Genomic DNA, 13,428 nt, shown 5'->3' on the forward strand with positions numbered 1-13,428 from the left:
TTCCTTCATTTAATTTCAGAAAGTTCTGGCACATCCAGTTGTTAATTTGTTTGATGCAGTTAGTCAGTTTTTGTATTGTCAAAATTGTTTGTATTGTGTTGTCAAAGAGTGATCTCACTTGAACCACGAACTACAGTGCATCATCAGATGACTGGATAACAGGTTAATTCTCTGACATACAGTAGCTTGGCATTGTAGTAGTGTAAATATTCTTTTGCGATGTGTCCTGTCTTGTAAGATAACATTTGTTTTAAGGAAAGGCAGAAGGACGTAGTGCCTTATGTTTGAGTAGATCAGCTTACTCTGTGCTGAAGTATAGGGTTTAATAAACCGGCAGTGGCATGAAAAAACACGTATAATCAAATCAAAATAAAAGCCCTCTGTGCCTCTGCTGTCGTAGCAAATTCATGGGAATTTAAAAAAAAACATTTTCCTCAAAGAGCTCCATTTTGGGGGTGAGTTAACCGCTTATCTCCCTGACTAGCTAAAATTCATTGTGGTCACTGTGGAGAAGCAAATGCCTCAACTTTAACCGGAAACGTCAAAAGCAAGGCAATTACTATGCATGCTTTGAACATATCCTTTTCACAAAGTAAAATTCCATTATTCCTTCTGCGCTACAACAACAAAAAGTAACAAGTAGGAAGTGAAACTGGATTCCTCTTTTGGTTCCTAAAACATCTGGTTTGGCCCTTGTTTTAAACAACTAGCATCCCCTCTGAGAACAACAGAAGGTTATGTGCACTGTGAGTAGGTAACAAAATAATCATTTTCAAATGTTGCTCCTTTCGAATGTGATTTAATTACCATTCAACCTCTCAGTTGGACCACCGACCATCAAGGGAATTTTCCTCCAGACGTTTTCCTAACTATTCATTTATTTCTCCCCCAGTGCTGCCTCTAAACCAGTAGAAGGATACAGTAATTGCTTCAAATTGATCACTTGTTTTACAGAAGTCATATAAATCTCTCCTCTTGTCAAAGTATAATCGATGGGAGGAGGCGGTGTTGGGCGAGAAGAAGAGAGAGTATCTGTCAGATGGGCCTCAGTGCGCCTGCTACATGGAGATACTCTCATGTTCTGTGGTCGAGTTTGGCCACTGTCATTTCCGAGGAATTTCCTGCCATCTGTGTTCAATCGAAATCTCTCACAGATTTGGGATTCCATGTCAATATTGGGTGCTGGCTGAAGAGGACCGAAGGAATATTATGAGATTTGTATCAACCGCCTTTTGGACCAAAAGGAATAGACCATTGGCCCTGGGATGAGCTAACACAGCAAGACAGCATAGTATATCAAATTTTCTAAACAGCTGCACATGCATAGTAACCCACATCAAACCAATGAAGTTAGGGTGGACAGATACCTCAGTTGGTAGCCCGGCCGTCCATATATAGAGGTTTCCTCCTCGGCGCACTGGGCCCAGGTTCAACTCCGACTGGTGGCCCTTTTCTGCATGTCATTCCCCCTTTCATATCTTTATCGGTCCAGTCAAATATAAAGGCTGAAAATGCCCCAAAAATATCATATAAAACTAAGTAAGTCTTAACATACAAATTCTGGAATATGAACGTTATATCCGAATATGCAATTCTCGCTAATAATAAACATCATCATTAGAAAAAATAATCCAATTGACAGACCTTAGCAAACATTTATATATAATTACAAACTTAACAAAATTTTTATGTTACATGTTTTGGCTCATATAGTATGCATTTTCTCATAGTTTCAATGTTTAATAACTAAACGAACAAAAGAAAGAGATAAACACTTAACATAATAGTCTCTGACTTTCCTTTATACCATTTGCATTAAAAAAGGGAAATTAGGATAAATAAAATTGCGCTATCATGTCTCTTTTTTCGTTAATATTTCAACATGAGAACAGCCATCTATCTCAAAATGACCTTTGTTTGAAAAAAGCTATTTAAATAACCCAGCCGTCCTCAACGATAAAGATCTATTGTGCTATTACAGTAATTTTGACAAACAGCGCCATGATTATGTTTGACAAATTGATCTGATTTCTCTACAGTTTCAGAGGGACGTCTGGTGTGTTTTGGTGCTACTTGAGCGTGCAAACGGACAAACTGAGGTCTATTGTTCAGAAGGGGAAAATGCAGTGTCTGCGCTAAGTCGTCATGTTTAATGTTTATAGCAGATTGATATACACTGGTTATTCTCATGAGTGAACACACACACAAGCACTCACACAAAAAATGCAGACACTCAAAGTACTGTGCACACATATACAGGATCTAAAACTTGTCAAATAAACACTGATTGCAAATGTTTTGTTACACTATTTATGTTTAGTTGTTGCAGGAAATAACTTGTTTTGGTTAAGAAATGTACCAGTCTCACCTTTAACACTTTCTCTGAGGGTGTGGTGCTTGTCAGTCCTCTGGACTGGCATCGCTCTGCCAGTATTTACTGCTGCCTCCCCAGACAGAGCAGCCTCTTGTTTGGCTTTGAAGCACCTCCCTATCCCATGCCAAGGTTTCAGCACTGTTGGCCCAGCTCCGTGGCCGTGTTGTCACCAGCCCTGTAAAGGTGTCTGTCACAAAGCCATGCGTCTCTGTCACGTCTGCCAGCCAAGTGCATCACGTCTTGTCAGTCTGCCGGTCTATCAAGTCAGTCCGGGGGCCTGACTGATGCTTTGTACGCTGTTTGGCCTTTACAATTATGTGGCTTTTCTGTCAAATTATAGGATGTGGTTTGGCTGAGCAGTCCTTGTAAAACTTTGTGATTGTCTGTGATTAATCCTGGCAGTGCACAGATTTATGGGCAAAATCTTGTTGTGATAGGGATTGTCATGATAGAATTGTGGCTACTATTGGCTTTAAAGTGGTTTGTTGACTATGTCCATTTTTGTTTTTTTAATAAATGTTCTAAAATAGTTGGACTTGAAGATAGAAGATGTGCTTATTTTTGTGACAATCAATCATTGCTACGGTGCTTTTTTATTGCCATTTCCAGATGTACGTGTGCAAACATTGTCTTTGTGCACAATGCGATCTTTTCCTTGGATATCCTAATGATTAAGTCCAGGTTTCTGTATGCTGAGCTCTGTTTTTTTCTCTTCAGATATACTCATGTGGTTTATAATTGCTAATGCTAATTACTCAGTTCTGTTGATTCTAACATGTCACTATTATAGCTGTAATAAATGCAAACACACAATAATTATTTAAAGACAGGCTTACTCTGAGTTTACAATAGCAAATGTAACAACTGAGACTGCCGTGAATGCATTTTTTCATTAGCTTGTAAAAGAGATGTGCAAATTGAGCATTATGTGAAAATTTCAAAATTATACATCAACCAGTCAGAATATACACTCAGTGGCCAGTTTATTAGGTTTACCCGGCTAAAACTAGTCAACAACAGGGTCAACAGAATACGAGGGAATAATGTACAGTATAACAAAACTACAGCCTCCAAAATGACCATTAAGTTGAATCAACACAGTCTCAACAATAACTGAAAATTATGAGCTTCATGAAGTTAGGGGAATTTGTTGCAGGTCTGTTGTTTTAGGCATTACCTGGGTTGTTTTAATAAACTGTCAACTCAATGTAAGTCTGTTATTTCTCCGGTGTTTACAACCAGTGCATATTAAAACAGAGCTTTATTGAAAAGGACACAATGTCTGGAACAATACCCTAAATTGAAAAATTACAGCATCAAAATGTAACTGTCCATAATCCACATTTATGTGTGCCAGGTGACTGGCGTTATCAGGGGGAGGTCAGATGTTTTATTAAAACATGTTGTCAGTTGTTGCATCTAAAGTTTTTTCAATGAATTTGAGTTAAATAACATTTGCCTAAAGGGGAATCACATGCAACAAAGCTGATAATGAGTTAGTTGCACTAGAGGCCACTCGGAAATTATGTTCTTTAAAATTCAAACAAAATCTTATGTTAATTTGTATTATATTATGTTACTGACTGACTGTTCTGAGCTTGAACCTATATTATCTCTAGCTCTTTGTCTTAAGACCATGCTTTTTTAGTCCTTCTCCCATTGATGTGGATCACCTGTTATTGGATTTGCTCTCACAAGGTATGGCCTGGAGGGCATGACCAGAGACAAGGTGCTACCACCAGGTGGTGACATGCACAAGTGTAAAGTTTTAATTATGTTAATCAGGGAGTACAGCGGAGAAAATGATTGGATGTGACGGTTAGAAAGCAATGATCAGTAATGAACACAGCCGTTCACTGCATCTTCGTCTGTAGACTTCAGTGTGTGTGTGTGTGTGTGTGTGTGTGTGTGTGTGTTTGTGTCTGTGTGAGAGAGAGAGAGACAAAGAAAGAGAGGTGTGTGTAGAGTCACATAATCCCACAATATTTTCTCCTGTGTTTGGGTTCTTACTTGCAGCGCCCCCTCTTTCAACCATGTGGTAAGGTGGTTGATCTTTTGGAGTCAGTGGGCACCGGGCTGGGTGGTGTGTGTTGCTGGGGTTGGGGATGGGAGTGTTGTTGGCTGCCAACTATTTGTTTGTGTTCATGACTGCGGTTAGCACTGCTCCATTTGAAAAGCCTGGTATTATGAGGACGCCGGCTTCCCACAACATGTGCCTTCTTTTCCAAAATGCAGGAGAGCTAATCTTTTACCCACCGCTGCATTCATCAGTATGACTTAAAACCTTTGTAACCAATTAACATGAACAACCAGACGTATCCGCAAAGAGGTTTGCTTGGACGACTGGGCTTGTTTGTTATATGGACTAATGATTTCTTTAATCTTATAACTCTTTTGGAGTGGATGTGAACCAGTTTTGTGTTGTGCCCAGAAATAGTCAAAGCTTGGAGCTGAATGCCTCCGGAGCCACATGGGACCCTCTTCTTCACTAACCTTTTGTATTCGACTTTCTTGAAGCTAATCGGAGGTTATTGTGTGACTAAGCTGACCATGAGAAAACAGGGAGGAACAAGGATACCTGGTTGAGAGCAGCTTTAAATCAGCTAGAACAAATTAATTTTTAGCCTCATGTTGGTTCTCTTGTCTTCTGGTACTGGTAATCCTGCTACAAAAACATGGACATTTTTGTACTCCAACTGTAATTTAATAGAGTTTTTCTTCTTCCCTTGCTCTGCACCTGCTTTAAGAGGAGCTTTCTCCGTAGACGTTGTTATTTTTCATTTACTTGTGCCCTCAGGTTTTTCAATCATACATCCATTACTAAGCAAACAAATAAGTTCCGGGCCTATGCCGCAGACACAAATATAGACATGAGTTATGAGATTCGGAGAAGCCGGGAAAGGCTTTGGACCCTAATACACAACATCTGTACCAGACAAGACACACAATAAGAGCATCCTTCTACAAAGTCTTGCAAACTTCTGTCACACACTTGTATCTGTTGACCTGTCTCATGTTGAAAGAGAGGGAGGAGGAGAGGGGGAGACCAATGGCAAGTGGGGGTGTCTGGGAAAACGGGAATAAAATGATCATTATTAACTGTTTTGGTGCTGAATGTTATGATTTATGGTGCCAAAGTGGGCCCAGTTGAGGTGTCACATTGGATTTCCAGAGGCATCTGTCTTGCGGTTTTGGCAGCTTGTTGTACCTTGGGTTCAGATGTTTGGATCACACTCTTGACATCCCGTTTCCCTCTCCCCCCACCCCATTCTTTAAGCAGAGTACACCTCCGATCACTCCCCTTTCCTCTCCTTAAACCATCTTTCCATCGGCACATCTGCTTTTCATTGAGGCCTGGATGTCTCTGAAGACTTGAACGCATTAAACACTGGCACAAGCACAGTCTCACTCTGGCACTTAACACAACACTTAGGTGACTTAAAAGGGAGAGGCGAGAATCATAGAAAATGAAGTGTCACCAAAATAAAAAATCGCCCCAGATTACCACCAATTACACTTAATAATGCTGTCCATAACATCTGCTGATCAGATGGAGGATTGGTGTTGTCTGTAAAGAAATAATGACACCAGAAAGTGCGAGAAGGTGAGAGATTCATTGAGGGAGACAGTGACATCTTTAACTATGTGATAATGTGGTTTGATCTTAACTGTACAGACTTGAATGCTTTTATGGCAATGCAGTCATAACTGCATATCTTGGGATAATTACCATGTTGTTTCAGAGGGGTTAAGCTCTGCTAGATTGGAGACATGTGTCTGCTCAGCTTTATTAGTCATTTATTAGTCACTGGGGTCAGGGGAGAGTTTTTAGCCAAGGCACAACACTGCTGAACTTGAACATGACTCTGATCATCAGCCCCCGAGGCAGCCTGAATAGGTGTACAATTACAGTGGACCCTAACCGGCCATGATCCCTAATGGGAAATTCATCCAGTATGTAAAGCCTGTTCAACAATCAATGTAATTGCCGTCACAGTGACCGCAGCCATCCACTAAAGAGTGAGTCTTGCCCCTAATTATCAGAATTATCGAGTGTGCATTAGTTTATTGTTCCTGTCTATTGTCTTATTTTTCAGCCTCAATGGTCACGGCGGCTGTTTTAATCAGCACGAGGATTAGAAAGCACTTTACACTCACGATCATTATGCATCTGAGTTTACCGGCATTGAACGCTGTGTTCCCAGAGGATTTTGACTAGAAGAAAGCATGACAAATGGATGACATCAGAGCAACCATATTGCAGGGTGATTGGAACCTTGTTTTACTCCACAACCTCAGCCAAAAATTAATCATACATGTCCCAAAACAAGTTCTTGAATAACCAAGTTTATCCCTTTATAATTGCACTCTTAAAGCATTACATGTATGTATTCATGTGCAATGGAGCATACAAACTGGTATACTGCTCCTTAAATTTTAAGTTTACCGTAATCCTGCTGCAGTGATGCTCACTGAAAGGAACGTGCTACTTTAATTATACAGGAGAAGAGAGGAGGCATGGGGAGCAATAGATACCATGTGATGACATTTATGGGCCGGAAGATACCACTTTAGATGCAACAGAGTATTATTAGACATGTTATCAACAGGGATTGTTTCTTGCTTACAGTCGAATAACAATAGAGTCCTTATTTGTGCCTAGTTCCTAATATTAGTGGCTGTTTGTGAGGACAAGCCAGCACATCTGTACATGGTCTCTCCACTGAGCACAACATTTGCCCCTGGTGCTTCTGGCACTACCCTACCTCTTTCTCTGTCTTTCTTTGTGCCTCTGCATCCCTGCTCGCACGCCCTTACAGCATCACTCCTAATTGGCCCTGAATGCTTGCAAATGTGTGTATATCAGAGTAGCATCCCACCCTGCTTGTTCTAACGTGCTCACAAGAATTGAAAAAAATAGTGAACTCCATTTCTGTAGATAATCTGCAGAGATTAACTTTAAATGTTTTTTTAATTATTGTACCTACAGATTGAGATCAATTTAAAAGTCCCCAGAGGAGCTTTTGTGTGATGAAAGCATTATCTTCCTCCATAGAACATTTGCAAAGGTGTAATTTAGGACTTTTTTGAAACCTTCAAACCTTAAAACATCCATGTTAACTTGATAGCGTTCTTTTTGTTCCCTGACGAATTGCTATGCTTTTTTGCACGTAACTGCCACCAACTGTCGATCCGTAAAATAGCGTGAAACTGGCGGTAGGAATGCGTATCGTGTCCCCCGTGAGTGAAGTCTCTAAAAACATTGCTTTATAGAGTTTCTACTACCGGTCAAAAAACACACAGCATTTTTGAATTTTTTCTTTTTTCTGGAAATTATTTTTTAACAGCTCAAGTTTTGCCCAGAACATAACATGGAAAAAATTGAAATCCAGAGCCAAAGGAATGTAAAGTATGATGAGCACACAGCTGCTCAACAGACCACCCATAAACTCTGCACAATCAAAAGAAGTCATCTCTCTCTCATACTCACTCACACTTACACACAAACACACACACACACACACACACACACACACACACACACACACACACACACACACACACACACACACACACACACACACACACACACACACACACACACACACACACATCATACCTGCTCTCTCCTCCTGTCACTGCTGCTGGATATCTTACATTTCACCTCAGACCTTAATGCTCTCTCTCTGGCTTCTACCTCCTGATCAAACTAGGCTCTAACACAATGAAATGTTCACCGCTGAATTACCATGGCACATTCACATGTAAACTGAATTTACTGTTGGGTCCCATCCAAGCCACCATATGTGGAGGAGCCTTTTTTCCCAAACGGAGCATGACGGATACTGTTAATGTAGCAAAGCTCTAAATCACCTTAGTGCTAACTTTCTGCAGCAAGACCTTTTGCACTCATTTAACACTCTGATTTTAATGTCCTGGGGACAATCAGAAGGTGTCTCTCGGATGGAGACAGTTACAGTATGTCCACTTGAGCTATCTTAACACAATGCAAAACTCAGTATAAATGTTGGCTATAGATATACAGACAAGGTGGTCTTTACTTCAACCTGTTTGTATTTGAACGAGTAAAGCTATGCAAGGGTTTCCTTGACACTTGCGCATTGTCTCTCTCTAGACCAGTTGATGAGTCTGCCACCAATTGCCATGCAAACTCCTAGAAGCAATTAAAAAAGTAAAAGTCAGCTCACAAGCGGTAAAAAACAAAGAATTTCTAATAAAAAAAGAAGTTCCACTCTTACGATACTTCAGGCTTCTGAACTGGTTACATATTTACCTGACACACAGGCGAATGCTGAATGAATGGGAGTCTAAGGAGCTATACCCCTCAAAATCCACTTTCCTTTAAAATCTCAAAGGCATCATACACATCATACGGCCGGGGATGCTGCTTTAAGGCAAGCTCTGAGTCACCTCCTTTTTTCTCTTGAGGCATCTACAACACAGCGGACAGGTTAGGCTCTCCCTGTCAATCCACGTGCTAGAAAGAGATTTGCTAATGTTTTAAAGACCTTGCCGACATATTCACTCTGACATTCTGGCACCGCTTCGGATGCCATCAAGCAGGGTCTCCGGTTGTAATCAGTCCTTCACTGACCAATCAGCATTCATTGGCAGAATGCTAGTGTGTAATGGGCAACAACTTCTCAACCTTTAACAAATCTAAAGGATATAAGTACTCGTTCATTCAACTTTCAACCTACAATCCATGTTAAACTTGCAAAAACTACAATCAAATCGGATGTTTCTCAACGGCGATCAGGCGAAAGAGACAAATTTAGCCGTTAAGCTCCATCGACTACCATTCATTTTTCACTCGCTTGCAATCACCCCCCTGTGGAACTCTAGTGGAACTGCAACCACATTAGTTATAACGGGGCTTATAGGGAGTAAACAGACTTTCCGTAAACGGGCTTTGCTGATATACTCCTTTTAGGCCTACTTATGTTCACTATGTGCATGTATGCTTACTAATGATAATGATACCAACTAGGGTCCGCTGTGGCTCAGTGGTACAGTGGTTGCCTGCCAATCGGAAGGTTGGTGGTTCAATCCCTAGCCCACACCATGTCGAAGTTTCCTTGGGCAAGACACTGAATCCCGAGTTACTCCTGATGCTGCGCATCGGAGTGTAAGTGTTTATCTGCTGAGCAGGTGGCCCTTGTACGGCAGCCTCGGCCACAGTGTATGAATGTATGTGATTGGTGAATCTTTCCTGTACTATGTAAAAGCGCTTTGAGTAGTTGTTAAGACTAGAAAAGCGCTATATAAATACAGCACATTCACATAGGGTTGGGTATCATTTAAAAATATTCAAGACTAGAGCAGATATGATACTTGACTTTTATCAATAGGCCCACTGTATTTCCGAAATGTAAATATATTTTTCTACCAAACCCTTTTAATGTAATTTCATTTATATTTAAGATGTGAAAGGTTCTAAACAATGTTGCTAAACACAAACAGCTGTACAAGAAGTTTGCCTGTATAAAATAGTCTAAAAGCAAAATGTGAATTTTAATCAGGAACCATCTGATCACGAGTCACACATAAGTAAACAGAAGATTGGGAATCTTACCAGAATCGGTGCGTGATTTGGTACAAATTTTGGAAGTTGGTACTAAAAAGTATTGATTATATTAATAAGCTCAGTGCAACCTATGATGATTTCTGGCAGTGAAGACTATTTCTATTGATATTTCCCAAAAATTCATGCTTGAAAACAACAGTAAATAATCTGCAGACAGGTAATCAGTGTTCTGGGACCATTCGTGTCTTCTCTCTATGTCTAAATCATTTACACGGTGGGTTTTTCCTGGCAAACAACTAATCTGTATTGTGAAACAGCGCTTTGAAAGAGCATTGTCTCATAATTTGGGTTACATTTACCGGGCTGCCTGGTGTGGGTCTGTGTTTTATACGGTGGTTACTATGATATGTGTGTGAGAGAGAGCATGTGCATTCAGTCAAGGCCTTGTTGACCAACTGCCAGGATATCCAGTGCTTTGTAATGACGATATTTTTATTTGGTTGTTTGTGCTTTTGTGTGCATGCATATGGACAGTTAGGGCCTAATTAAGCCATCTCTAATGATGTTGGTCATCTCCATTCTGACTCATGTCACTTCTGGCCATCCTGATTTAATTTCTCCTGACTTGAGGCAGAGGAACACTTGGCTTCCCATCAACGGGCCTTGAAACCTTCATAGAGAAACAAAGTTGTATACGCTCAGCCAACAAGCAGTGAAAAAAGTAAAACAAAAAAGACCAAACAATCCAGAATATGATAAACAGAATGATTTGTATGCTTGAAAACAGACCAGAGCTGAAAGACATTTAGCCTTTTGTTAACAGCTTTGAGTGAAACCAGCGCTGTTCCTGTGGTCCCCTGGCGATACTTGACTCTTTGCGTTGCTTGCTTTGCCTTTTCTCTACTTCTTTGTGTTTCAGCCGTGACCCGTGACAAGACAAATGCAGAGGAGACTAAGGATACATCCACTGTAGGAGGGATATGTGAAAAGATGTTCCTTAAATTGAGAATAACATGACTCACAAAATCCCCTTGTTTTCTCTTGTCTTTTGTTCGTCCTTGTAACCTTTTTCCTATATTCTAAAACACTAACCCCTCTTTCTTTCTTCTACTGTTGACTCTCCCTCTCCATCTGTTGCTCATGTTGTAATATCTTTCTCCGTTGTTAGTCTTTTTTCCTTTTTCATCTGTAGCCCAAACCCCTTGTTTTTGCTGAATATTACTCTCACTATTTTTATTTTTATTTTTACCCCATACATCCTTTTCATTCCCTTCCAATACATTTTTATTTGTTTTCTCTCGCATACAGAGTGCTTGTGTGACTTTATTAATAAGGGCTCATGGTGTGTGATAACATTGTCAATAACATCATAAGAAGCAAATTGAATTTGAGAAATTGAGTTAGGAAAGTTGGAACAGGGGACGCGTGGTTGCCTACACAAGATTGTGTGGGGATATCGGCTTACCCGTCAAAATGTTTCCTCATACATTCAGGTCTTCCTTTGTTCACTTTCATCTCTCTCTTTCTTATTTTTTATGTCTTTTGTTCCCATTCATGAAAAAGTTATTTCTTGTCAGGTTGGAATGATAAAAAAACGTATGACTAACAAAAATTCTTAAAAATGTGCTTAGTTGTATGGTTCTTGAGCCTGAGGAATAACAAAAAACTGAAACGTAGATGAAAAAAGAACATTTTAATTTAGTAACCCATTGTGCAGATATGTGACACATTTATTTGTTCCTTCCTTCCTTTGCCCAGTTTTTTGTTTTTGTTGCATGAATCTCTGAAGAAGCGGGAAAAACTTCTTTGGGAATCTGATTTAGCACTTCCAGATGAAATCCCTGAGAACTTACATCACACTTTAATTGCAAGATAGTTCTTTTACAAAATGTATAATTTACCAAACAATAAATTAAATTAATGAGGTTGACACATTTTCACAAAAGGATTGATGCAAACAATTAGAACTGGTGGTAAATTTAAATCGACGGGTTGTCATTTAAATTCTGTATTACACTTTTATTGGCTGGATATTACGGACAAAATAATTTCAGTTTGTTTTCCCCCCCCAAAATGGACGCATCTCTATTTGGAATACAATTCCTCAATTAGTCCAGCAATAATATTTTGCAATAAATCTTTCCAACGTTATTCTTAGTGTCACCAGTTGGGCTTTGCCAAAGAGCTCTCCATATATCACTAGATACCACAGTTGTGGCAGCCAACAATTAATCCTCAAGAGAATACTCATAATCTAATAGGATTTCAACATGTCACTGATGGCTTGGATCCCACTATAAACTGAGTATTCTTCCAGAGCAGTCAGTAACTCATTGGGTCCACTCTGCTTAGCCAGTTTTTAATTTGAGACTGACATTGGATCACTGCTAAGCTTCACAATCAGAGGGTTTAGCTAGTTTACTGATATTCTTTCTGCTCTTCTTTCAGTGAATGGTGCCTACTGCTCAGAGAAGGATTTAGACATTGAGCTAGGGGACGCTGAGGGCACCATGATGCGATGTGGGCAGAGCCTGCCACTACTGGTGGGGGCTCATTTAGGGGGGCTTTATTCCCAGAGCCTCCACTGCGACAGACCTACACCCGACCTCAGTCTGCAGGACGGCCCCCACCAAGACACCAGGTAAACTGTCCCTATCAGCCGTTATGTAATAATTTTTTTCCTGTTCCAGTTTTCAATTTTTCCGGTTGGGTATAGTATTACTAACAATGAGCAGGAACAGTGTGTTTGTCATTATCTTTGCCATTGTGCACCAGCCGTACACATATGTAGCTGAAAGCTTTACACAGTCTCACCGATGTGGTCCAAAGTACAAAATTTATGTTACACTAATGGGATTCTTCTGTTGTGTAATTTTTGACTACTGTTGGTCAAGTCAGAAAGAATATCCCGTATAGTTCTTTTTTGTTGGGTTTGTCCCTTCTTTTCCCTCCTCATCCATCAAAGTGCTTCTGGACAACCATTCACTTCTCTCATATTGTCTCTCAATATTTTCACTATTGCCAAATAGGAAATGGTGCGCCTGAATAGAATGACAGAGGAGGGGGTCAAATACAACGATGTCAAAGTCTGCCTGTGGCTTTCTCCAATCCTAGCTAGCGTTAGCTCTGTTTTTCCCCCAGCATGCTTAGAGGAGAGGACAAAGACGATTCCTTCATGAGACAGCCCGGAGAAAAGAGAGCTCTTCTCACATCACTCAGGGGCTTTGGACAAAATCCATAATGAGCCAACTGACAGGAATGATTATGTAGGAGATCACAGCAACGCATGGAGAAATCTGACCTGGGTCCCCTATTCAGCAGGGCAAAGATTCCCACCATAATACACAGTATTGTAAACGGTGACCCTTCATAGTCTGCAATTATGCCACCAAAACAGGTGACTCCTTATTTATCCCCAATGTAGGGTTGGGTTTAACCCCTTTGTGTCATCAAAGCCTGTCAGATGGACACACTAGCCAGTGGCCTCTCAGTCTCAGTAGCCATC

General features: G+C 40.3%; 1 protein-coding gene across 2 annotated transcripts in view; it reads left to right on the forward strand.

Annotated features, from left to right (window-relative positions):
• LOC117950219 (zinc finger protein GLIS1) overlaps positions 1 to 13,428 on the forward strand; it is a 76,590-nt gene that overhangs the window by 15,686 nt on the left and 47,476 nt on the right. For both annotated transcript variants that reach the window (XM_034881016.1, XM_034881018.1), the window contains exon 3: positions 12,372 to 12,564. In XM_034881016.1, coding sequence (XP_034736907.1) covers positions 12,372 to 12,564 — 193 coding nt within the window. The remainder of the gene's footprint in view (positions 1 to 12,371; positions 12,565 to 13,428) is intronic.

This window comes from Etheostoma cragini, chromosome 9 (assembly GCF_013103735.1).
Source record: "Etheostoma cragini isolate CJK2018 chromosome 9, CSU_Ecrag_1.0, whole genome shotgun sequence".
In the NCBI taxonomy this organism is placed as follows: Eukaryota; Metazoa; Chordata; class Actinopteri; order Perciformes; family Percidae; genus Etheostoma; species Etheostoma cragini.